Genomic DNA, 19,920 nt, shown 5'->3' with positions numbered 1-19,920 from the left:
TATTTTCTGCTCCCCCTTGCCTTTTCCTTTTTTCTGAGCCATGAAACAAAAGTGTCAGTGGCGTCTCTGATCCTTAATTCTAAAATAATGTAAAAATGGAAGTGAACTGTGCACTTTTTGTGTTGTACAGGCTCTTGGATTTTTTTTTATCTGCTTTTAAAATGGTGAAGCACCTTTTTCTACCTTTATTTTCAAAGGGTTAATAATTCTTTTCAAGCTACTGAAAAACTTGTAAGCACGAAGAAGGAAGGGCCTTGCGAGAAGTCGGTTGTGACGGAAGGCGTGCACCCCGGCCGGCTTCTCCCAGCGGCTGGCGCGGGGGCAGGGCTGCCTGCTGCTCCTCAAACCGTCGGGGCTTTCACCTTTGTGCGAGGTGACGATGCTCATGACGTACACCGGGTAGTTTGGGGGTTTGTCCCCCCCCCTCCACTTCTACCTTGCCATCTGCCCCGGCCTATAGGCTTGGACATCGTCTTTAGACCCGGTTCGCTATCTGAATTGAAAACGGCGGGGAAGGCTCTGTCCCAGGCCCTGCCGTGCATCGCACGCATTAAACCTCACGGGGTGACAGCCCGGCGTCATCGCGCTCTTCTGTGGCGCACGGGAGCCGGAGCCCCCGCGCCCATAAACGCTCCCGCCGTAGCCCCCGCCACCGCCGTTGGTGGCGGCGGTTGGGCCCGCCGCGACGCCGATTGCGCGGGGCGGCGGCTGAGGGGCGGCAGGGGCGGGGCCGAGGCCGGCGGCGGCGACGGGCTCTCGCCGGGGCCCCGCCTCCTCCCGCCCCGCCCCGCTGCGCGGCGCCCGCCTGTGACGTCAGGCGGCGGTCCGCCATGGCCATCTGTCAGTTCTTCCTGCAGGGCCGCTGCCGCTTCGGCGAGCGGTGCTGGAACGAGCACCCCCGCGGCGGCGGCGGCGGCGGGCGCCATGGGCCCTCTGCACCCCACTACCAAGGTACCACCGAGCGCGGCGGCGGGGGGGGCGGCGCAGGGCCGCGCGGCTGCCGCTGCCTCTGCGGCCCCGGGCCGGGCGGGCGGGCGGGCGGGGGCTGGCGGTGCCGCGGCCCGCTGCTGCCCCTGCCGCGTCGCTTGCCTCGGGCCGCCGGCCGTAGCGTCTGCTGTGGCACCGGTGGAGCTGGGCTCTGCGAGATGTGCCACGGGAACAGAGAAAATGCCAGAATAACTCGGGAAACTTGGCTTATCAGAGCAGCGAGCGAGTCTCAAGCGCCTGCGGGTTCTGCCTTTGGAAGGTTGTTTTAATTTTAATTGGACGTGGGTCTTGGGAAGCTTTCGGTGTGCAAGAGACGTGACGGGGAATGCTGTCAAACAGATGGATACAGTTACGGCAAGGCAGTAACACGGCTGCAGTTGCCTACCTCTGTACCTGCTGAAGCAGCCTCAGACTTTGCCTGTTACGTGCACAGACGTGTCCGAGGTCTTAAAACTTAACTTGGGAAGTCTTTGCTATGCAACAGAGCCTCTGCTATAGCTATGTAGGCAGGAGCCCCTAATGTAAATGTACTGTGAGTTAATTTTTATTTTTTTTTTTCTGCTGGGATAGTTACTTTATAAAATAACGTAAGCAAAACTGGAACGCACTCTATTCTGCAGTGCCACGAGTTGTTGTTGGCATGCTGATGTGAGGAGGAGTTCACATCTACCTCTGATTCAAGAACTGCCCTGGGTAACTCACTAGGTTAAGCTCACTAAATAATTAGGTTAACTCATTAGGAAAAAACCTACATTTTCTTTTCAAACTTCTTATTGCCACCATAAGAATAGTTATACTTACAGTTTTTGTTGATGTTGTATTGTTTAATATCTTAATGATGTAAAACCTCTGTTTGCCCTTTTTTTTTTTTTTTTATTGGAAGGTACTAGCAGAGGAGGAGGAGGAGGATGGGGCACCACTAACCAGAGATACACTAATGTTATTCAGCCGTCTACCTTTAAGTCTAATACATGGGGTGGCAGCAGAGATCAAGGAAGAGGATTTTTTGGCTCCTCTGATTTTGGATCATCAGGCGGCGGCAGCAGCAGAAATGCAGACTTTTCGCAGAACAGATTCTCTGCGTTAATGAACAATCAAAATCTTGCTGATGGCTATAAAGATGAAGAGGAGAGACTTCTGTAAGTTATAGTCCTGTTTCACTGAAAGCATTTAGAATGAGCAGTTTAAAAGCTTACTGACTTACTAGAGATAATGCAGAGGACATGGTCCTGAGGAGGGAGCTGGGACATGTGGTAAGAATCGTAGAAAACACTACTACATTTTGTTCTCATGAGTTATGCTGGCGTGGGAAGAAAGGGATCCTTGTTTTGAACCTGGGTTGGGCAGCTAGACGACTGTGATGTTGGTAATATGGTATGGTATTTAAGTTGTGGGCAGGAGGATAAGGAAGGAAACAAAGATTTCAGTACTTGAAAATAAGGGGTCAGAGTGCCTTGGACAACATTTCAACCACTTAAAAAAACAAAACAAAAAAAACCAACTCTTTGAGAAAATGAACTGTTTGACTTAGTTTTCCTGACACTTAAGATAAATTGTTTTGCCAATAGCAAAACTATTGAAACCTGGTTTCGTGTGTGTGTGTTAGAGTCAGTTGACAGTGACCAGCAGGTTCAAGGAGGTTACAGGGCAGGTGATGAGAAGCAACAGGCAGTGTCACGTCCTGAAGAAGCAAGGTTTTGGAACCACCTTCTATTATTTTTTTTTTACGATTACATTAAGAAAATGCTTAACAGATTATTTATTCAGCTTCTCAAACATGAATGTGTATTATGTTACAAATATCTGAAATACTAAGAATCTTTGTTTGTTATTACGTAGTAATCTGCTTGTCCACTTTAGTTTTTACCCTTTCACTATTTGTTTACATTTGGATTTACTTTTGTTGATGTAGCTTCTGTTTCTCTGCTTTTGCAAGGTCTGGATTTTTATGCTTTTGATTCTTTTCCAAAAACTTATATGGAACACTTATCTCTTTCTCTTCTTTCTTCCCTCCCCCTCCCCCCGACTTTTGCTGTTTAATACTGTGCATGTTCATTTATGTTTTAAAATGGTCTAGCATTGAGAAAGTTTTAAATTGTATTGTGATCTACAGTTTCAGGGAAAATCCTGTGACAGCATATGCTATACAGGGATTAAAAAATACTTTGTGTGTTTTGGGATATTTTTTTTTTTTTTAAGATCTGGTTTGATTTACCTGCAGTTAGATGGTAAAGTAAAATGCTTTGAAGGGACATTTATGTATCTTGCCGAATAAGTGCATTTTTTCCACAGAGAACTGAGTACTTCTCTTGTTCATTCTGACTATTGTCAAACTTCCTTAATTTTCATGGTAGCAGGTATTTGAATCTGACTTTGGATTCAAACTAGGCAATTGCTTCTGATGGTTTCGTTTTGACCATATAATTTCACTTTCATCTGTGGTTTTATTTTGTTTCGTTTTCTAGCGAATGTGTCATGAAAGACATGGAAATTTGGGAATCTTCAGGACAGTGGATATTTTCATCTTATTCGCCGATGAAAGAAAAGCCAAATGTCTCAGGTAGGTAATGTTTTTAGCATTGCCATGTATTGCTGCTATGTAGAATGTTTCTTACACTTGTCCACAGTGTTGGACATTTGCAAGGTGATGATTTGCCTTGTGATGCAACAGAAAGGAATATTGGATTATGGCACATTCATTTTGGGCATTCACATCTTTAAGTTCTGTAATGAATCCCTTTTGTGGCTCCAGCTGTAACTGACTTACAGATAATGTACCAAGGCCCATTTCTTTATAACTATAGAGAGCAATTGGAAGTATTAATATATTTTCTTGGAGGTTTTTGATTATTCTTCTCCTTACAGGCTTTTCAGATTTCTCACCAGAAGAGTTGCATCTGGAGTATTATAACTGCAGAGCAAATAATAATGTTCAGAACTATGTAAGTATTTAAAAAATGCTGACTTTTTATGTGAACACATTTCGAGATAGGACTTGTTACTATTCTTCAGGTGGCAACTCTTGACTCATTCTAGAGTTCATTACCAAACTCTAGGAGATTATCAGAATGCCAAAATATTTTTAAATTACTGTGCACCAAATAGAATGCAAAAATAGCTGCTAGTCTGTATGCTCTACCGTAACTTCCTATTTCTGCCTGAGATCACAGGCTAAAACTGCCAGATCTGGGCTTCTAAAACGGGTGGCCTAAATGTCCAGACACATCAGCTCCTACAAAAAGTGGTAGCAATAGAATTTTAGCTAGTCTCAGTTAAACCTATGGTCTTTCTAAACTTAGACGCTCCTTGTCTTAGTCTTGTCCTTGCTCTTGTGCGTTATTTGTAGAAATTATTTGAATCTTGTCCCAAAAGTTTAATACTTTGTATGCTATTAAGTCAGTTTGATTGTTATAGCTGGATACCTAGTGCTTTAGGTAGAACACTGGAAGTTTATTTGACCATGTTCTTTTTCTTACCTTTATTGCAGGCAATTAATGCTGAAAATAGCAGATACTTCTGAACGAGTATATACATTTCTAGAAAAGAAGTAATATCTATATTTTTATATATATGTATAAATGTATACGTATTTTTTGTCCCTCGTAGTCCTATCAATATCAAGGAGGCTAGCACAGTTCAGTGTTGTGCCAGGAAAGGAATTAAGCTATTGGATAGACACAAGTACAAACTAATTCAAGCTACATTGCACTCATTCCTCTTCCCCTTGATTCTCTATTATAGAAGGAATTGCTGTTGTCACCACTCTTGCTTCACGTGTTTAGAATTACCAGAATTGCATTTTCAGAGACAGGAGAATTTTTATTTTTTTTTAAAAAACTTCAATTAAAAATATAAACTGAAATACAAACAGTACACTATGCCTGGCTATTAAAAAAAACCAAAACACATTTGTGGCCTCACTGAATGCACGTTTATGAAAGTCTCAGTGTATAGATGATAACTGTATGATACAGTTCTCTCTACAAAATGTTCAAATACAGCAAGTCTTTTCCAAAGCATGTGTTGCTATTCTTGAACCGGGTCAAAATCTGAATTTTCCAGCCTATTGTATAAGAGGTGATACCAAGCAACATGATCTTCCAGCATGTGATTAGACACAAAAGAATTATTGATGTTTGTGATGTAAGACCCTTTTGAAAAATTAAGGAATTTATTTACAAAAAGATTACTCATTCCACTCTTGCAGGCATTTGGGACATTATATGTTTTACTTGGTTGGTTTTTAAGGAAAATTCAGTTAGGCCAGGCTTTGAATAAAGTGTGTTGATAAACTTAAATATAGGAAATTCAGGTTTGAAATTCCTGAAAAGTAAGTTATTTAATGACTTTCCAGTTTCTTGTTTAATCACAGTTATCAGATAGACATGGGTGCTATTTATTGCTGTATAAGTTCTGTGCAGTAATCTGTTGGATCACATTAAAGGGGCTGATTTAAATTAAGGAAGTTAATCTCTGCAAAGCTAAATATTTTAGGATGATACTATTAAAGTGTTCTGAATTATAATGTTGTGAAAATGGGCATTTTTTTTCTGAAAATGTGGGAGAAGCTAAGGCAAATCTTAGGACTTCAGCTTAATGAGCGAGCACATAAGTGGACAAGCCAGAAATAAAACAAGGATTGAAGAGTTTGTTCTCTTATACTTAAAACTTACATATTTTGTGTGTGGTTTGGTTGGTTGGTTGGTTGGTTGGTTGTTTTTTCCCCAAGCACTTAATTCAGATAGTGATAGAACTTAGATGTAGAAAGCCCCAGGACATTTTTTTAATCATATTGTTACATGAAGTAAAAAAGTTGATTTAAGGACAGTAGTAAGAGAATTGAAAGGAATTCTGTGTTAATAACAAAAATTTCAGCTTCTCCCCTTGAAGTTTCAGGAAAGCAAAGATCTTGTCTTCTTGGCTTAATGATGTTTCTTTTCTAATTCTAGAAATCTTCTTTCAGTTTAGTTGTGAGATCACTCTATTTTTTTTTATTTTTTTTTTTTTAAGTCTTCACCAATAATAAAAACACGCTTTTCTTTTCCCCCCTTTTAGGTAAATTCTGTCCAACAGTTAGCGAAACAATGGAAAAATCGGCTGCTTCAGTTGAAAGCTTTAAATGCATCGACAAAAGCAGCTTTGGTAAGTGTTAATGAAAGGTAAAATGTTTCTGTTCCTGATGTCATTTTTTTTATTAATCTCGGGCAAATGTTTTTCTTAGATTCCTGGTTTTTTAGACACATCCCACCAAACTGTCCTGCAAATGCCAACATTAATTTCTGCTACAAAGATTTCTAAGACATGATAGTTGTAATATGCCATCTTGTTTTTAATGCAGAGATCTTGCAAATGTTCCATAGAAACTTCAGGTGTTATCAAAGTATTTAACTACACTCCTACTAACTTTATATAAAATAGGTGATGGGTATTGCTTTGAAGATCGCAGGATACTATATTTTACAACCCAATATACAAGATTCTTTTAGGGCACCGTTGTTTGCACCTAAATAGCTGAGACATGATTCCTTGGCAATTTTATGGTAGATCTATGAACTGTTCTGAAAATCTCAGCTACGATGTGTTACATTCTGGCACTGCAGCCTTGAAAAACATCTGGCTGACTGGCGGCATGAACACCTTGACAGTAATCTCAGAACGCTCCTGGGAACCTTAGAGAAAGTGGAAAGGGTGTAATAAGGAATTACATAAGAGAATTAACGACTGCAGTTTGAAAACTGCCCCATCTCTCCGTCTGTGTGTTTTTTATAGGGGATGATAGAAACGTGATTGAATATTCTAGCACTGCCTGAGTCAGGTGAATGTGAAAGTCTGTGAACACAGTTTTGGGTCTTACATCCACCTTTCTCTGGACCTATGAAATCAGTGAATTGCAGGCGGGTATTATAAAACCCTTTAGTTAACTAAGGAAAGTAGTGAATCAGGACAGCTCCATGTTAGCAAGGCAGCAGCTGGGGCCCAGGTTTGGAATACTATTGTTGCAAGCCACATGAAAGTAACCGTAGCTTAAGGTCGGGATCCAGTCGAGTACATGTATAGTAAGAGGCAACTCTCCACCCCACCTTTTCTTCCATGTGCTACTGTTGGCTCTTCCAAGGTATAATCAGCAGATGAGACTAGAATTGCCCTCCAGGCCATCTCAGGATAAATAGAGCATTTTGGTAAAGCCAGAATGAGAAGTTGATAGATAGGTGGGAGAGAAACTGTTTGGATAAAATTTGGAGAGATGAAGAGTAGTTGTTCCTGGGAAGGGGACAAACACTTGTGAATCTAGATGTGTCAGAAAAGAATGCTTGAGTTAAAGCCAGTATTAAATAATCAGGGAGACAGAGTAAGTTGATTTAAGTGGAGTCTGCATGAAGTGCATTAAAATTTTAGTAATACGATCATACATAGGCCTTAGCATGTTCAATGCTGAAGGTGAAGAAGTGGGATTTGGGCCTTAGCACAGAAGACTAGATGTGCCAAGGTGAAGAGCACAGACTAAGTCAAAGCAATGAAACAGATAGGGTCATAAAGCACTAACTGAAATAGGTAAGAAATGAGAATGAGAGCTGGGAGAGGTGTTCAGGTCATTGACTGACAGACAAAAATCTGTAAATTGTGATATATTTGTGTTTCTGGAGTGATTTACAGAGAATAGTGTGTAGCCTTAGAGCATTTTGTTCATAGCTACAAGAGCATGCAATTGTGATGAAAGTGTCTAACTTAGACTAAGTTTAATTAAATTGGACTGGGCAGCTATATTTTTGCTTCAAGTATTTATTGAAAGACACCTCCCTGTTTTGGAACCTAGTTTTCATTTATGTATTTGGAATTTTTTAAGCTGTCTGAATTGAAGAACACGGTCACTCAACCGTTGCCTTCCTTTGGATTTGGAGGACAGCAAACATCAAGCTTTGGGTTGTCAAGTAAGTTCCTGTATTACAAACCAATAGTTAAACATTTTCTAGAGTTTTTCTTCTGCATTATTGAAATAAAGCAGTGGTTTAGTATCACAGGTGTGTAAATTCTAACATTTTGTATAAATTGTATAATTGCAGGCTTTCCTGTGAATAGCAGCAGTAACGGTGCTAGCAGTTTCTCCTTTAAAACAAGTTCCAGTCTTGTGAGTGCATCATCTGGAAACACCCCTGCTTTTGGGAGCTCTTCCGCTGGTTGTAATCCTCCTGCATTTGGTGTGACGTCCTCTCCCAGCGTATCCCATTCTGTTGGTTTTGGCAGCCCGGCAGCTCCATCTGCAGCTTCCTTCTCATTTAAAACTTCGGAAACAACTAGCGGTTTTGGAACTGCAGGGTTTTCAGGGTTTGGCAGTTCTTCTGCTGTGAACTCTTCAAGCACCGCTCCTCTTGCAGCCTTTGGAGCTTTTAATGCAGCAGTAGGAGCTTCTCCCTCACATTCAAGCAGTACTTTATTTGGACAGACTGCCAGTGCCTCTGGACACAACACAACATCGGCATCTTCTGCAGTCACAAACAATACTACGTCAGAAAAGTTATTTACACCAAAGAGCGAATTATCAGCTGAAGAGTTGAAACAATTTGAAGCAAAAAAGTTTACGATGGGAAAGATTCCTCTTAAGCCACCGCCATTAGAACTTTTAAACGTTTAGGACTTTTAAGTTTATTCTGAAATAACGTGGTTTTGTACTTCTCCGTTACCTCAACTACGCAATTTTGTGGTTGAGTAATGAAATAAAATGCTTCCATTTGAGTTAATTTTCGTTTCATCTCCAAGTCTTTTGCAATAAACTCACAGGTATAAACATTTGAACATTTTTTATCATTTCTTGGTTATTTTGGAATGGACCTTTTACATCCAAGAAATGAACTAATGAAAATAAAATTTAAAGTTCCCTTTTATATTCTGTACTGTGAAATTCTGGGCAAAGCCTGTATTAAAAAGGCTTTGTCAAAAGTAAGAACGCTTAGGTGAGGTATTCACAGCCTGCTGTGAGTAGAATGCTAGACAGAAACGGTTGCAATGCCAGACTGCTTGTTGTTGGAGCCCCTTGTCTTTTGCCTCTTCTTTAAAGGGTTTGTGCAGCCTTTGACAATTGTCTGTCTGTGGAGATCGAGGGCTCCTGTGTGGTCTGTACCTACCTACGTGCTTCTGTCACCTGGGAGTCAGTTACCTCGCCCAGTTGATGCAGTTCAATTTTGTTAGTTGTTCTGCTTGAGGTCGTAATATGCATTAATGTAGTGCAGTTGGGGAAGGACAGCCTTGAAAGCATTCCTCATGAATAAGGAGCTTGTGGTTTGCTATTTTGACAGCTCTTAGATAGAACTTTGGAAGCTTTTGCAAAGCTACTTACTACATTTATGTGAATTGATAGAATTTTGTTGTCTGCTTCTCAAAACTTGATGGGTGCGTATATTAGCAATAGCTTTTCTGAATTGATGATATTAAGGTATATATTTTGCCAAGATACTATAAAGTAAGGGTCAGACGTCTTCCAGAGGAGGTACTAGAGTCAGGTGAAGAGTACATTTGTTCTTCACCAGGCCCTCCCATTAAAGATGTAAAATTACCAAACCTCATATTTAAGAGGAAAGCAAAAGTTTACTCTAGGATATACATACATAAATTGATTGTTTCTTTAACGCTTGAAGGTAACGTTTCAGTTCCTGCTTTGGACCCATGGTCCCACTTAAAACTCCACTACCACCGTGTTTCCTGCCAAAGGTCCGCAGCGTACTGGAAGACGGCTTGCTAGAACAGCATGAACGAATTCAGCGTTTAGGGTGATGGGCCATGGGTAGGCACTCCGCAGGCTTAACGGAAATCCAGGTTCCTCAGTCCATGCGCTCAGTGTAGATGTACAGAAACTTGCATATATTACGATACAGTACTGGGTTGCTTTCATGGATTTTTCTGGTGATTGTTTTGTAGATGAAATAAGGCATCTGCTTTTTTTTTTTTTTTAATTGTTTTTAATGACCCAGTGCGGGCTTCTTGCAACTCACATACAAAATACTGATCGCTGGCCCAGAGTTCCATTTAATTCTTATGAAATGTGTTTTTCCAAGTGGGATCTCCAGAGCCATACTGAGACTCGTACCAAGACGTGGACATCTGTCAGGGCTCACTGAGCTCTGGATCGTTTCTGCCAGTTGCTCAGATTTTGACACAGGAACCAAGGACCATACCAAAATCCGTTATACCACTGTAGTTGCAGAAAACCCCCATCTTTACAGAAGTTGTTAAAAGTTAGTATTTAACAACAAACAAACAAACAAACAAACAAACAAGTGTTTGTGGCTTGTCAGATGAATGCCATAACTGCCCGAACTCATTCTGTTACATACTATACCCTTTCCCATACTTCCCTTTTAAAGCCTTAGTGGTTCTCAAACCCAATTGTACCAGAACGCAACAAGGTTTTTTAGAAGTTCCTATAATTTTTATTATTATTTGTATTAAAGCAGCATTCTAGCATAGCAAAAGTATATTTTGGGGTAAAGGTACAGAATTAAGTCTTGCTGATAACCTTAAGGATCCCGTGGCATGTTTTAGAGGACTGTAGATGGTTCTGTCTGACATTTAAAGTAGTAATAGTTTTGAAGTCACCTGTGTTTTTTTCCTAATCTTTTTTCCTAATGCTCATCCTCTTAAATGACTGCTCTGACAAACAAAAAAGAGAGGAACATTCTAAGTCACAGTTAAGGCTGCCTCTGATGAATGCCAAAGCTATCTTTACTAAGTTGAAGTGTCTTTAAACACAGGGCCACTACAAGATTTTTGAGCTTCTGCACCTCAGTGCTGCTGCTCTGCTACATAAGACCTTAAAGCAGCTTGCTTTTGAACTTAAGTGATGAGCTAACACCTTTTGTCTTTCTTAGAGTATCTCAGCAGGCTGTTGCTGCTAAGCTGCACTAAGAGCTCTCAAGGCTGTAAAGTGCACAAGTGCTTTTTTAAGTGGAAGTGCTTTTGCTTAAAAAAAAAATAAATTGTAAGGCCATGAAAAATCCAAATAATCTACCGTGTGTACCCAAAAGAACATTGGCTAACATCATTCTAACCTACAGCAACCTAAGGGGAGAAGGGAATGTAAGTCTTAGGTCATCTTACCATTAAGAAATAGAAAGGTTAAGGGAGGTATTCCTAATCCAGATGACAAATAAAAATTCATGTTTGATTAAACTTTTTGACCAAATGCATTTTTTCAGATCGTCTCCTCACCCTCAAAAGAAAAATTAAAAACATCACTGTTACAGAGATACTAAGACTTGATGTTTCACCCCCAATGGGCTTCTGAGCATCCCAAAAGATGGCAGAGAGCAGCGTGATATGACTTTGCTAGCAAAAGGCAAGCTGTATGGAGATAAGGATAGGAGAGAATAGGAGGAAATAGTATTGCTCTAGTGGGCTTACTAACCTGCAGAAAATAAGCCACAATTTGTCAGTACATCAGTCTTTCCCAACATTTGCTCTGTATTTAATTTTTTTTGCCATTCATCCTGTGTTGCTTTTGGTATACTTGATATCAAAGTTGGTTGCAAGTACAAAGATGGCTAAATAATAGCTTTCTTTTAGCTGCAATCCTTTCATTTTGCTTAACTTGTCCTTTTTGCAACTGCTTTTTTTGTTTGGTATATGGCTGCTCTCCAGAAAGTCATAATATTGTGGCCTGGCATATAAAAACACACCTAGGGTGGCAGCAAGCTCACGGATCTTACTTACTCATTTTAGAAGAGGAATCATGAGGTGAACGTCCAAGCAAAGGGGCGTAACGTGTCCTGATTAGTAGAAGAACTTGGTCTGTGAAATAGGCTAGAACATTCAAGCTCCACATGATATTTTCAAGTACTTCCCTCACTTCGAAATAACAGGATTTATGAGTCACTGAAATTCCTGTGGTGTGGTACAAACAACTAATTTGAAGAATGATTTGAAGTTTTGGTTTCCAAGAGATCATGGATTAATCCTCGGACAGCAGCACTCAAGACTGGCTGTATACAGGAGAAAAACCCTCCGCTGCCCCAGCAGAGGAAGCAACCCAGCACCTAACACCTGGAACTTTCTCTGCCCCTTTTCCTCCAGGTGATAGCAGCAGCACTGGGAGATCTCAAAATGCGAGCTAATAGCAGAGAAGAGAGAAAAAAAAAAAATGCAAGCCTCAGAAAGCATTACAATTTTGTCTTAAAAGTGAAGCATAATAGTAGCCATGTGCGCTATAGTTTCACTACATGCAGCAGAGAGTGGCGAGGTAGACTTACATTGAATGAAGGAAGATGCACTGCAAGTAATCAACTGATTAGATTTAAGCCTCAGAGACTAAAGCTAAGGGCATCAACAACAATAAGTTAACAACAGCCAGAAGGATAGGAAAGAAGAGCTTTCATAAACACATCTGGGGAGAAAGGAATACAAAAGGCCTATTAATACAGGAGCACTGAAGTGAGATTGATAACTCTGAAATGGTGGAAATCTATTTAAAAATACTTGAAATGAGGGACAGTTGAAAAATCAATGAGGCTGTAATGCAGTTACTGATAAAAGGCAAGTAAGAAAATAGTTGTGAAATGTGAGCTTACTGCAGCACGGTGGGAGTCCAGATAATTTGCTGTACAGGTCAGTAAGGGAATCAGCCAATGCACTTGCTCTAGTTGTGATAATTATTTAGATAAGTGATAGAGCAATAGGGATGTGCTAGCAGACTGGGGAAATAATGTATCTTAGCAAGCAAAGGTACTTATTTTGTTAATGGTTACAAATAATTTGAGGAGATTCTAAAGCCAGATCATCTGGCTTTTAGTAAGGCATTTGATACTGGCATCTAAGAGGTGTCAGACGTTTATGTGACAGTGATTAGGGGTAGCGATTAGTCAGAAACATTGACAAGTCAGCGAATGCTTTTTGTTTATAGTCCACCTCCCATATCCTAATGTAGAGGATAGAGAGAAACTGTAACTTGATATTTACCTGGACAGCAAGGGAGGAAAAAAGCCATAGACAATTAGACAATTTAAATGGATATCTAGTTGTATTTGACCTAATATAAGCCAGCGGCTAAAGGAAAAAAATTATAGTACTAGTATTCAGAGGGACAGAGAAAACTGTAGAGTTGAAAGTGACAGTGAGTGAGATGTGAAGCCACAGTGGTTTAGATCAGTAAAATGTAGCGTGAGCTGTAGGAATCTCCTTCCCTGCGCGACTTGGTAATGCTGCATTTGGTTCTGGGCGGGCAGTTGCCATAAAGCTGCGTGACGAGTAGGAGATTCAGAGATGAAGTGATTGCTGGTTGGAAATGAGGATTTAGGAAGAAACTTAAGAGCTGAAAAATTACTGCTTGGTGAAAGCAGAGGCTGTGGCACGGAATGACCATCTTATTGAAAGGGTACCCTCTCAGAAGGGAGGAAATGGGATTTTTTTTTAAGGCATCTTGACTAGTAACCAGAATATGGCAGTACTTCCTCAGCAATGTCTTAGGGAGGAAGTTTCCCAACTGGGAAAGTCCTTCTCTTCCTCTGTTAAGATCTGGCCAAGCCAAAACCAAAACACTAGGAACAAATCTCTACCTGTCAGGACTAACAGTACACGTCCCCAGAGATGCTGCAGTCAACGTAAGCAGATCTGATCCCTTGCCGTTGAACCAAAAATACACCAGCAGTTGTGACGAGAGTGACAAGAGTGCAACACTATGCATTTGGAGCAGGCAGCTGTGTGTGCCTGCCACCGCTCCGGGGGGGCTAGCCGTAAAGAGGGAACCCCTCTCCACGGAGTTTAAAGGGGCAGATTAGCTCCCTAACACTGGGAGCGAATATGCCTCTTGGTCTTGAAACTCTTCCTCATTTTCCTGTTGAGAATAACCAAGTAAAAAACCAAAGAGTTGTTCTCAGCTACTCAATCTTAGGCAATGTTATTTAATCTGCAGCGCTGTTGCAAGTTTTCAGTTTGATCTGCAGAATAAAGCTAGGCACATTCTTACAATGCTGTATCACACAGCGGGCCCCTTGGTGGGACCTACCCTCCCGCAAAAGAACAAAACCAGATCTTAAAATGGAGGGAAGAAGAGCAAGAAGAACGACAAGATGTAAATGTTAACTGGCTGATCACCATTTTTGTTCAGGTGCTTTCCTCCACAGGCAGCGGGGTTCGTTCTTCCCATGTCACATGAGAGACATAAGAAACAAGTTTTACGTCTTGCCCCTTTCCAGCAGGCAGATCTGTTACGTTGCTAATTGCATAGTAGTCATCAGAAAAGTGATCTGGTGGTTTTAAAGTACCTGCAGCAATTATATCCTGTTCCACCTGAATTTCTGTTTCATTATGGCAGCACGCTCTTAGCAAGCTAAATGCTTTCTAGTCAGCATCGAGTCATGCTTCTGTATGTCTTCCATGGAGCCTTATCTTTGCAAATCACATGAAATGTGCCCATTGCCTATGCCCTACAAAGTAATTAGATTAGTTCTAATTATACAAAATAAACCCACCCTCCTGTATGAATCAAACAAGCAACATTTGCATGTGTGCGTGTAAAACCACGTCACATCACTTTTAGAGTGAGACTAATGAGGTACAATTTTGATCTCTGATAACTTAGCTTTTCTGTCTAGCCAGTGCTGTTGCATTTTTCTCAGCCTGACACGTACCTGTAGAACTCTGGCTTGTGATGCGCTTCAGTATTAAAGCACTCCTTATAGTGCCATGAGATTTTGTTGTTGTAGTTTACTTCCGCGAGTATGGGCTTCTCTTGAAGTATCTGTAATGATGAAATAGAACTAAAATCATATAAAACTGAAATAGCAGTTTGGAACCATGGGTTGCATTTAAAAAAAAAAAAAAAAAAAAAAAAAGCCTGCTATCACTTACTGTTTCCATATGATAAATGGACAGTAGATGAGGTGGAGAAGAACTCTCTGTATTTGGTATACATTAACTCTTTTGGGCAGAAGACAGCCTTCAGCGTTCTCCCATGGCCTGTGTGCTTGCTCAGCAGCTCCCACGGGGCTGGAGACCGACAGGCCCTTGCAAAGCAAAGCACTGCTTGAACTCCACTGTAGGAACTTGGCGTAACATAAGAGAGATACCCAGCCTGCAGGCAAATCCTCCCGCCTGGAGATAAGGCTGTCTCAAATTTCACTGCAGATCCTCCTGCCTGGAGTCTTCTTCAGACATCTCTGTCTCTATCTAACCTCCCTGATTTCCTGGAGACCGACGCCTTTACCCCCTGCCCTGCGCACCTCCCACTCCCCCAAGCTCCCTGGTCCCCTGCTCTTGCATACTGGGGGACATGACTCCCTTGGCCTCCCCATGCAGGTTTTGTGGAGGGAAATGGCCACCAGAACGCTCTCCTCTCCTCTCCAGTGCTCTCTGCCTCTTCCTGAAGCCTACATGGGAATTCACATGTGCATACAATGCTGATGACCCTGTCGGGACAGAGTAATCATGAATTATTTGAGACACCTCCAAGCCAGCCTGAGAATACAAGCAGAGCTGTACATCACAGCTAGGTGCTGATACAGCTCCAGCATGACTTGTCTTTCCAGCTGCTGCTTTTTCAAGCTTCTCTCCCATTAGTGCCCTTTACTCACACATTCAAACTCCGTATCATATGAGATTTCTAGCAAAATGAATCCCCCTTAACCTTCAATCATCTTCTGTAACCACTGGTCAACTCCTCCTGCCTGTTCTTCCCCGGCAGCTGTCTTTGCCTGTACTTCTCAGGGCCACACCTGGAAACTCAGAGATACTAAAGCTCCCCCCCACCTCTGACAAGAGAGTGCTTCTGCTTCTCCAGGCACTTGTCCAAAATTGGTCAGAAGATTTCTTTTCTCCTAAAAAACCCACTGATATAATGATGAATCTTCCCGTCTAACTTGTCCTCTAGTCCTCCACCTCTTTAATAAGGAGCTACAGGGCTGGGCTCTGTCCCGAACTGTACGGCAGAGGCAGAGGCAGCACCGGCAGAGGTGACACCGGCATTTTGTCACCCATCAGGTGCACAGCCCAGGGAAGGAGGAGGCACCTCTGCGCCCCCCACGCAGTAATGACTGTCATCTGTCTGCTAACAGTTGCTTAATTGTCTATGTGTGCTAACAATCGGATTAACTTTCTCCTATTTTTCCCTTCTGAGCAATGCTGTACAGAGGATGAGGAAAAGAGGAAAAAAAAAAAAGGGCAAAAAGTACTCAGGCAACTTTGCTGAAATCCATGATACTGCCAGGGGAAAAAGCCTGGACATCCTAACTTTTGATTATATGGTTGAAGCACAAGTCCAGCCTTCTTTTCACAGTAAAACCACAGAGCAATGGCTATCAAAGAACACACGTTACACAAGTAACACAAGCAATGTGAGTTAATCCTTGCATCAGGAAATACATCTGGCTGCCAATAATAGGTCCATACTGAGGTAACCAAGTTACGTTGGACATCTGACAACATATAAGGCTGTCCTCTCTCTGCGGAAAAAACAGGGGGCTCTCTCTCACCTTCTCTTGTCTATTTATCTACTTTCAGTTTGGAAAAATATTGGGTAACATTAAAGAGATTAGCAGAGCGTCTCAGTATTAAATACAGTACTGGAGAACAAAAACACACACAAGATGCTTCTTGATCACAGCTGCAATAAACTGGTTCTGGCAGCAAAGAGATTTTCTCCTACTTAAGTGGTCACTGGACACATTCCATCCTTATGATGATCTACTTTGAGAAGGTTTATTCTTCTAACAATAACATAACAGAAACAGTCACGAACAGAGGGCGTCCTATAAAGTAACGAAAGAGTACATCAGAACAATATGTGGTGGTTTTTGTTGTTTTAAAAAAATCTGTTTGTGTGTGTGTGGCTGTAATTTATAGCTATGCATCCTAGCTCATTTACTTAGGAGTCTGGGTATATTGCAGCACTTGGTGTACAGGAAGAGGAAATAAATTGCTTTTTACAGCATTCCCACCTCCAACACCGGGTCCATGATGGCAGAGGTCAGCTGGAGGACTCAAGAGCCGAGAAGCCCCAGTGCACGCTGTGCATCTTGCATACCCTGCTCAGCTCTCGCAGACCCTCAGTGTGGGGCCATCTCTAGCAAAGATGCCCCGGAGCTGTGATGCTGGCTGTTAGCCATCTAAAAATCTCCCTACGGAAGCAGGACTTCCAAATAGCAATTTAAGTTTCTGACATAGTGCACAGGACCCAGAAAACTGCTGAGGTCCAATTCATGATGTTTTCTGGTTTATATTCAAATTACTCAATTTTAGCAGGTTTCCTAAGAAAATAATATGGTTTTGATTATACCATCTGATCATCTGTCTGTGATTCCTTCTGCACCAGTCACTTTATTTTAACCCCATGGCCAATTTCCAGGCGCTTAAGTCTTGAAGATGGCTATATTCTCATAGTTGTAGTAAGAACTGGCAGCTGGATGAGGAAGGAGACCAAAATTAGTGTTGCAACTGAAAGAAAACCAGGCAAAACTCAGCTGCTATGAATACTGTTAGCAACTGGCTGGCTGAGCAGCACACATGTAAATCTAGTATCTAGAGTAGTTTGCCAGGCTTTTGCCCCATTGGGGTATTACAGAGAACAAAGGGCACCGATCTATAGGAAATTAAGTTTCATACGCACATTCTGCGGGTCAAAACCAACTTGTTTCAAATATCAGAGCAAAGTTCTTCCACGTTCAAACATGAAGTTAACCCAGGAACAAGGAGCAATACTTGTTTAGCCTGGAGAAGAGGACGCTGAGGGGAGACCTTATTGCTCTCTACAACTACCTGAAAGGAGGTTGTAGCAAGGTGGGGGTCGGTCTCTTCTCCCTAGTAACAAGTGATAGGATGAGAGGAAACGGTCTCAAGCTGCGGTTTAGGTTGGATATTAGGAAAAACTTCTTCACCGAAAGGGTAGTCAGGCACTGGAACAGGCTGCCCAGGGAAGTGGTTGAGTCTCCATCCCTGGAGGTATTTAAAAGACAGGTAGACATGGTGCTTGAGGACATGGTTTAGCGGTGGACTTGGCAGTGATGGGTTGATGATCTTAAGGGTCTTTTCCAACCTTAACGATTCTATGATTCTATGTTTGTAAGTCCAGATATAACAAAGAATTGAGGCTCCTGACTTCACACTGGATTGCTAACTTGCTGCCAATTTCGTACTTAATTGAAATCAATGAAATTATCCGTGATCCAAGAGCTTTGCTTCGTGGACCCCAAGCCTCATCATTCCTAGGATCCTGCCATGGTAGGACCTTCCAGCCTCCGAGAGCTTACGGGGAAAACAGGATCATTGCAGAAGAGTTTCTACAATGAAACAGAAACCATGTGTCACTTAAGTGAAACTGGAAATAACAATCTTACTAAAATAAGACAATTATAATATTTTTTGCCTTCTGGCCAGTTTCTAGCAATAATTGTTCACTAACCCATTACTGTATCGCTAATCCTATCATATGACACTCTACATTAATTTGCTTGCTCTTTCCTTTGGCAGAGAATCCATTTCTGCCAAAATACTTGTGAAATTTTTCAAGACATTTCACATGTCCTCAGATTATTTTGAAGAAAGTGCTGGCAATAAATACCAGCTGAGGAGATTTGCAACATATTAATTCATCTTCTAATCTTAAACCTAACAAAACTTAGCCCATAAGGCTTAAGGTACAGGAGAGTTTGAATGTCAATGAACTCAGGCATTTTGAGATGTTTTCCCATCACACACAGCAGACTCAAGAAGCCCAAACAGCCACCAGCTCCCAATGTTCAAACCAGAGACAGTTGACCGTGCATCACTATGCGCAGCCTCCTTTACTTTGCAGGCAACCACTGCCCCCAAAAAAGGCTCCAAAACATTCAAGGCAACCCAGGTCTAAGTAAGAATATTCAGACTCACCGGTAAACTGAAGCTCAGGCAGACTCCACAGCACAGCTCTGATGGGCTTTCCATAGGAAACACCGCTGACCGAGTAACCACATCTTCTCTAACTTGACATAGCTTCTACCTGCTCATATACCATCATCTCCAGATAGCAACCTCTTAGGCAGTTATCATACAAAGCTTGATAAAACTTTTGAAACAGTCAGGCAAGACTTCCCCTGTTCAAGTGTAAAACAAGAGAAAGCAAAGAGCAGAAAAACACGAGATCAAGCCTTCAGCCCTATTGCGTTGCTCCTAGAATACCTGCACTGCCAGGGGGCCGAGCCTCCTTCCCCCTTGCTTCAGCTGTGGCCCATTGCAGCCTGAGAGGGTGAAAGCAAGGCAGCAGGTGCTGAGAAGTCCCTCACAATGATAATGAGAAAAGGATGACTCTCAAAGTTTGCTTGGGTCCCTAGCAGAGGATTGCATCTCTATGCACCTTCTCCTCTCTGTGGACACATAGGTTCCACTGAGGGTTGTGTCCTGGATCATCAAAGCATTACCTTAACCGTACGAAAAAAGGTGTAACTATGCTACTTATTCTCTGCTGCCACACTCTCTTTCTGCCTCCCAAGTGTTGCTACCCGTCTTGGCCAAGTTGGAAGCCACCGAAGATTACCTGCTGGACCTATGGCTACCACAAGAGCTTGAGTTAATACAAGAGCAACCTTTGCTTACAATCAGTGTATTATATAGATAATAGGCAAGTACTAAGTAGGGCTGCGTTTCAATCCAGGGCACCAAAGCTGGCATGGTAGAAGACTGGCTGAGCTGAGGCCATACTGTAGAACCACAAGAGCACATGAAAACACTCCTGCAATACTGGCTTGGCTGCCTGGGTGATCATTATATGGTCATGAAATGCCTAACACAAAGCAGTGATAGCTGATTATGCCCACTAAATAGTGCTGTGGTACTGACACTAAGTGGTTCTATTAGCAAGTTCGTTTTGCCAGTTCTTAATTACAGAGAAACTTGGGAAGATATAAACATCAAAGGAACTCTTTTCCCTAACCAGATATGTCTTGTCTTTGTTCCTATAACATTTTAAAATTCCTCACCCTA

The 19,920-nt window shown here is 41.8% G+C and overlaps 1 protein-coding gene across 2 annotated transcripts; it reads left to right on the top strand.

Annotated features, from left to right (window-relative positions):
• The first annotated feature begins 197 nt into the window (after positions 1-197).
• Positions 198-8,723, top strand: NUP42 (nucleoporin 42). Of its 2 annotated transcripts, none has more exons than XM_087773306.1 (7): positions 198-951; positions 1,871-2,126; positions 3,453-3,547; positions 3,853-3,929; positions 6,043-6,129; positions 7,832-7,916; positions 8,049-8,723. In XM_087773306.1, exons 1-7 carry the CDS (start codon positions 831-833, stop codon positions 8,615-8,617), a joined length of 1,290 nt encoding a protein of 429 aa, XP_087629432.1. In that variant the 5' UTR covers positions 198-830; the 3' UTR covers positions 8,618-8,723. The 2 variants fall into 2 exon arrangements, with proteins under 2 accessions (XP_087629432.1, XP_087629444.1); XM_087773318.1 differs by lacking the exon at positions 198-951 and adding an exon at positions 1,021-1,519.
• Positions 8,724-19,920: the final 11,197 nt, after the last annotated feature.

Source organism: Nipponia nippon, unplaced genomic scaffold (genome assembly GCF_047370975.1).
Source record: "Nipponia nippon isolate SJK-2023a ecotype South Korea unplaced genomic scaffold, ASM4737097v1 scaffold_1, whole genome shotgun sequence".
Classification (NCBI taxonomy): Eukaryota; Metazoa; Chordata; class Aves; order Pelecaniformes; family Threskiornithidae; genus Nipponia; species Nipponia nippon.
This window is presented reverse-complemented; position numbering and strand designations above follow the sequence as displayed.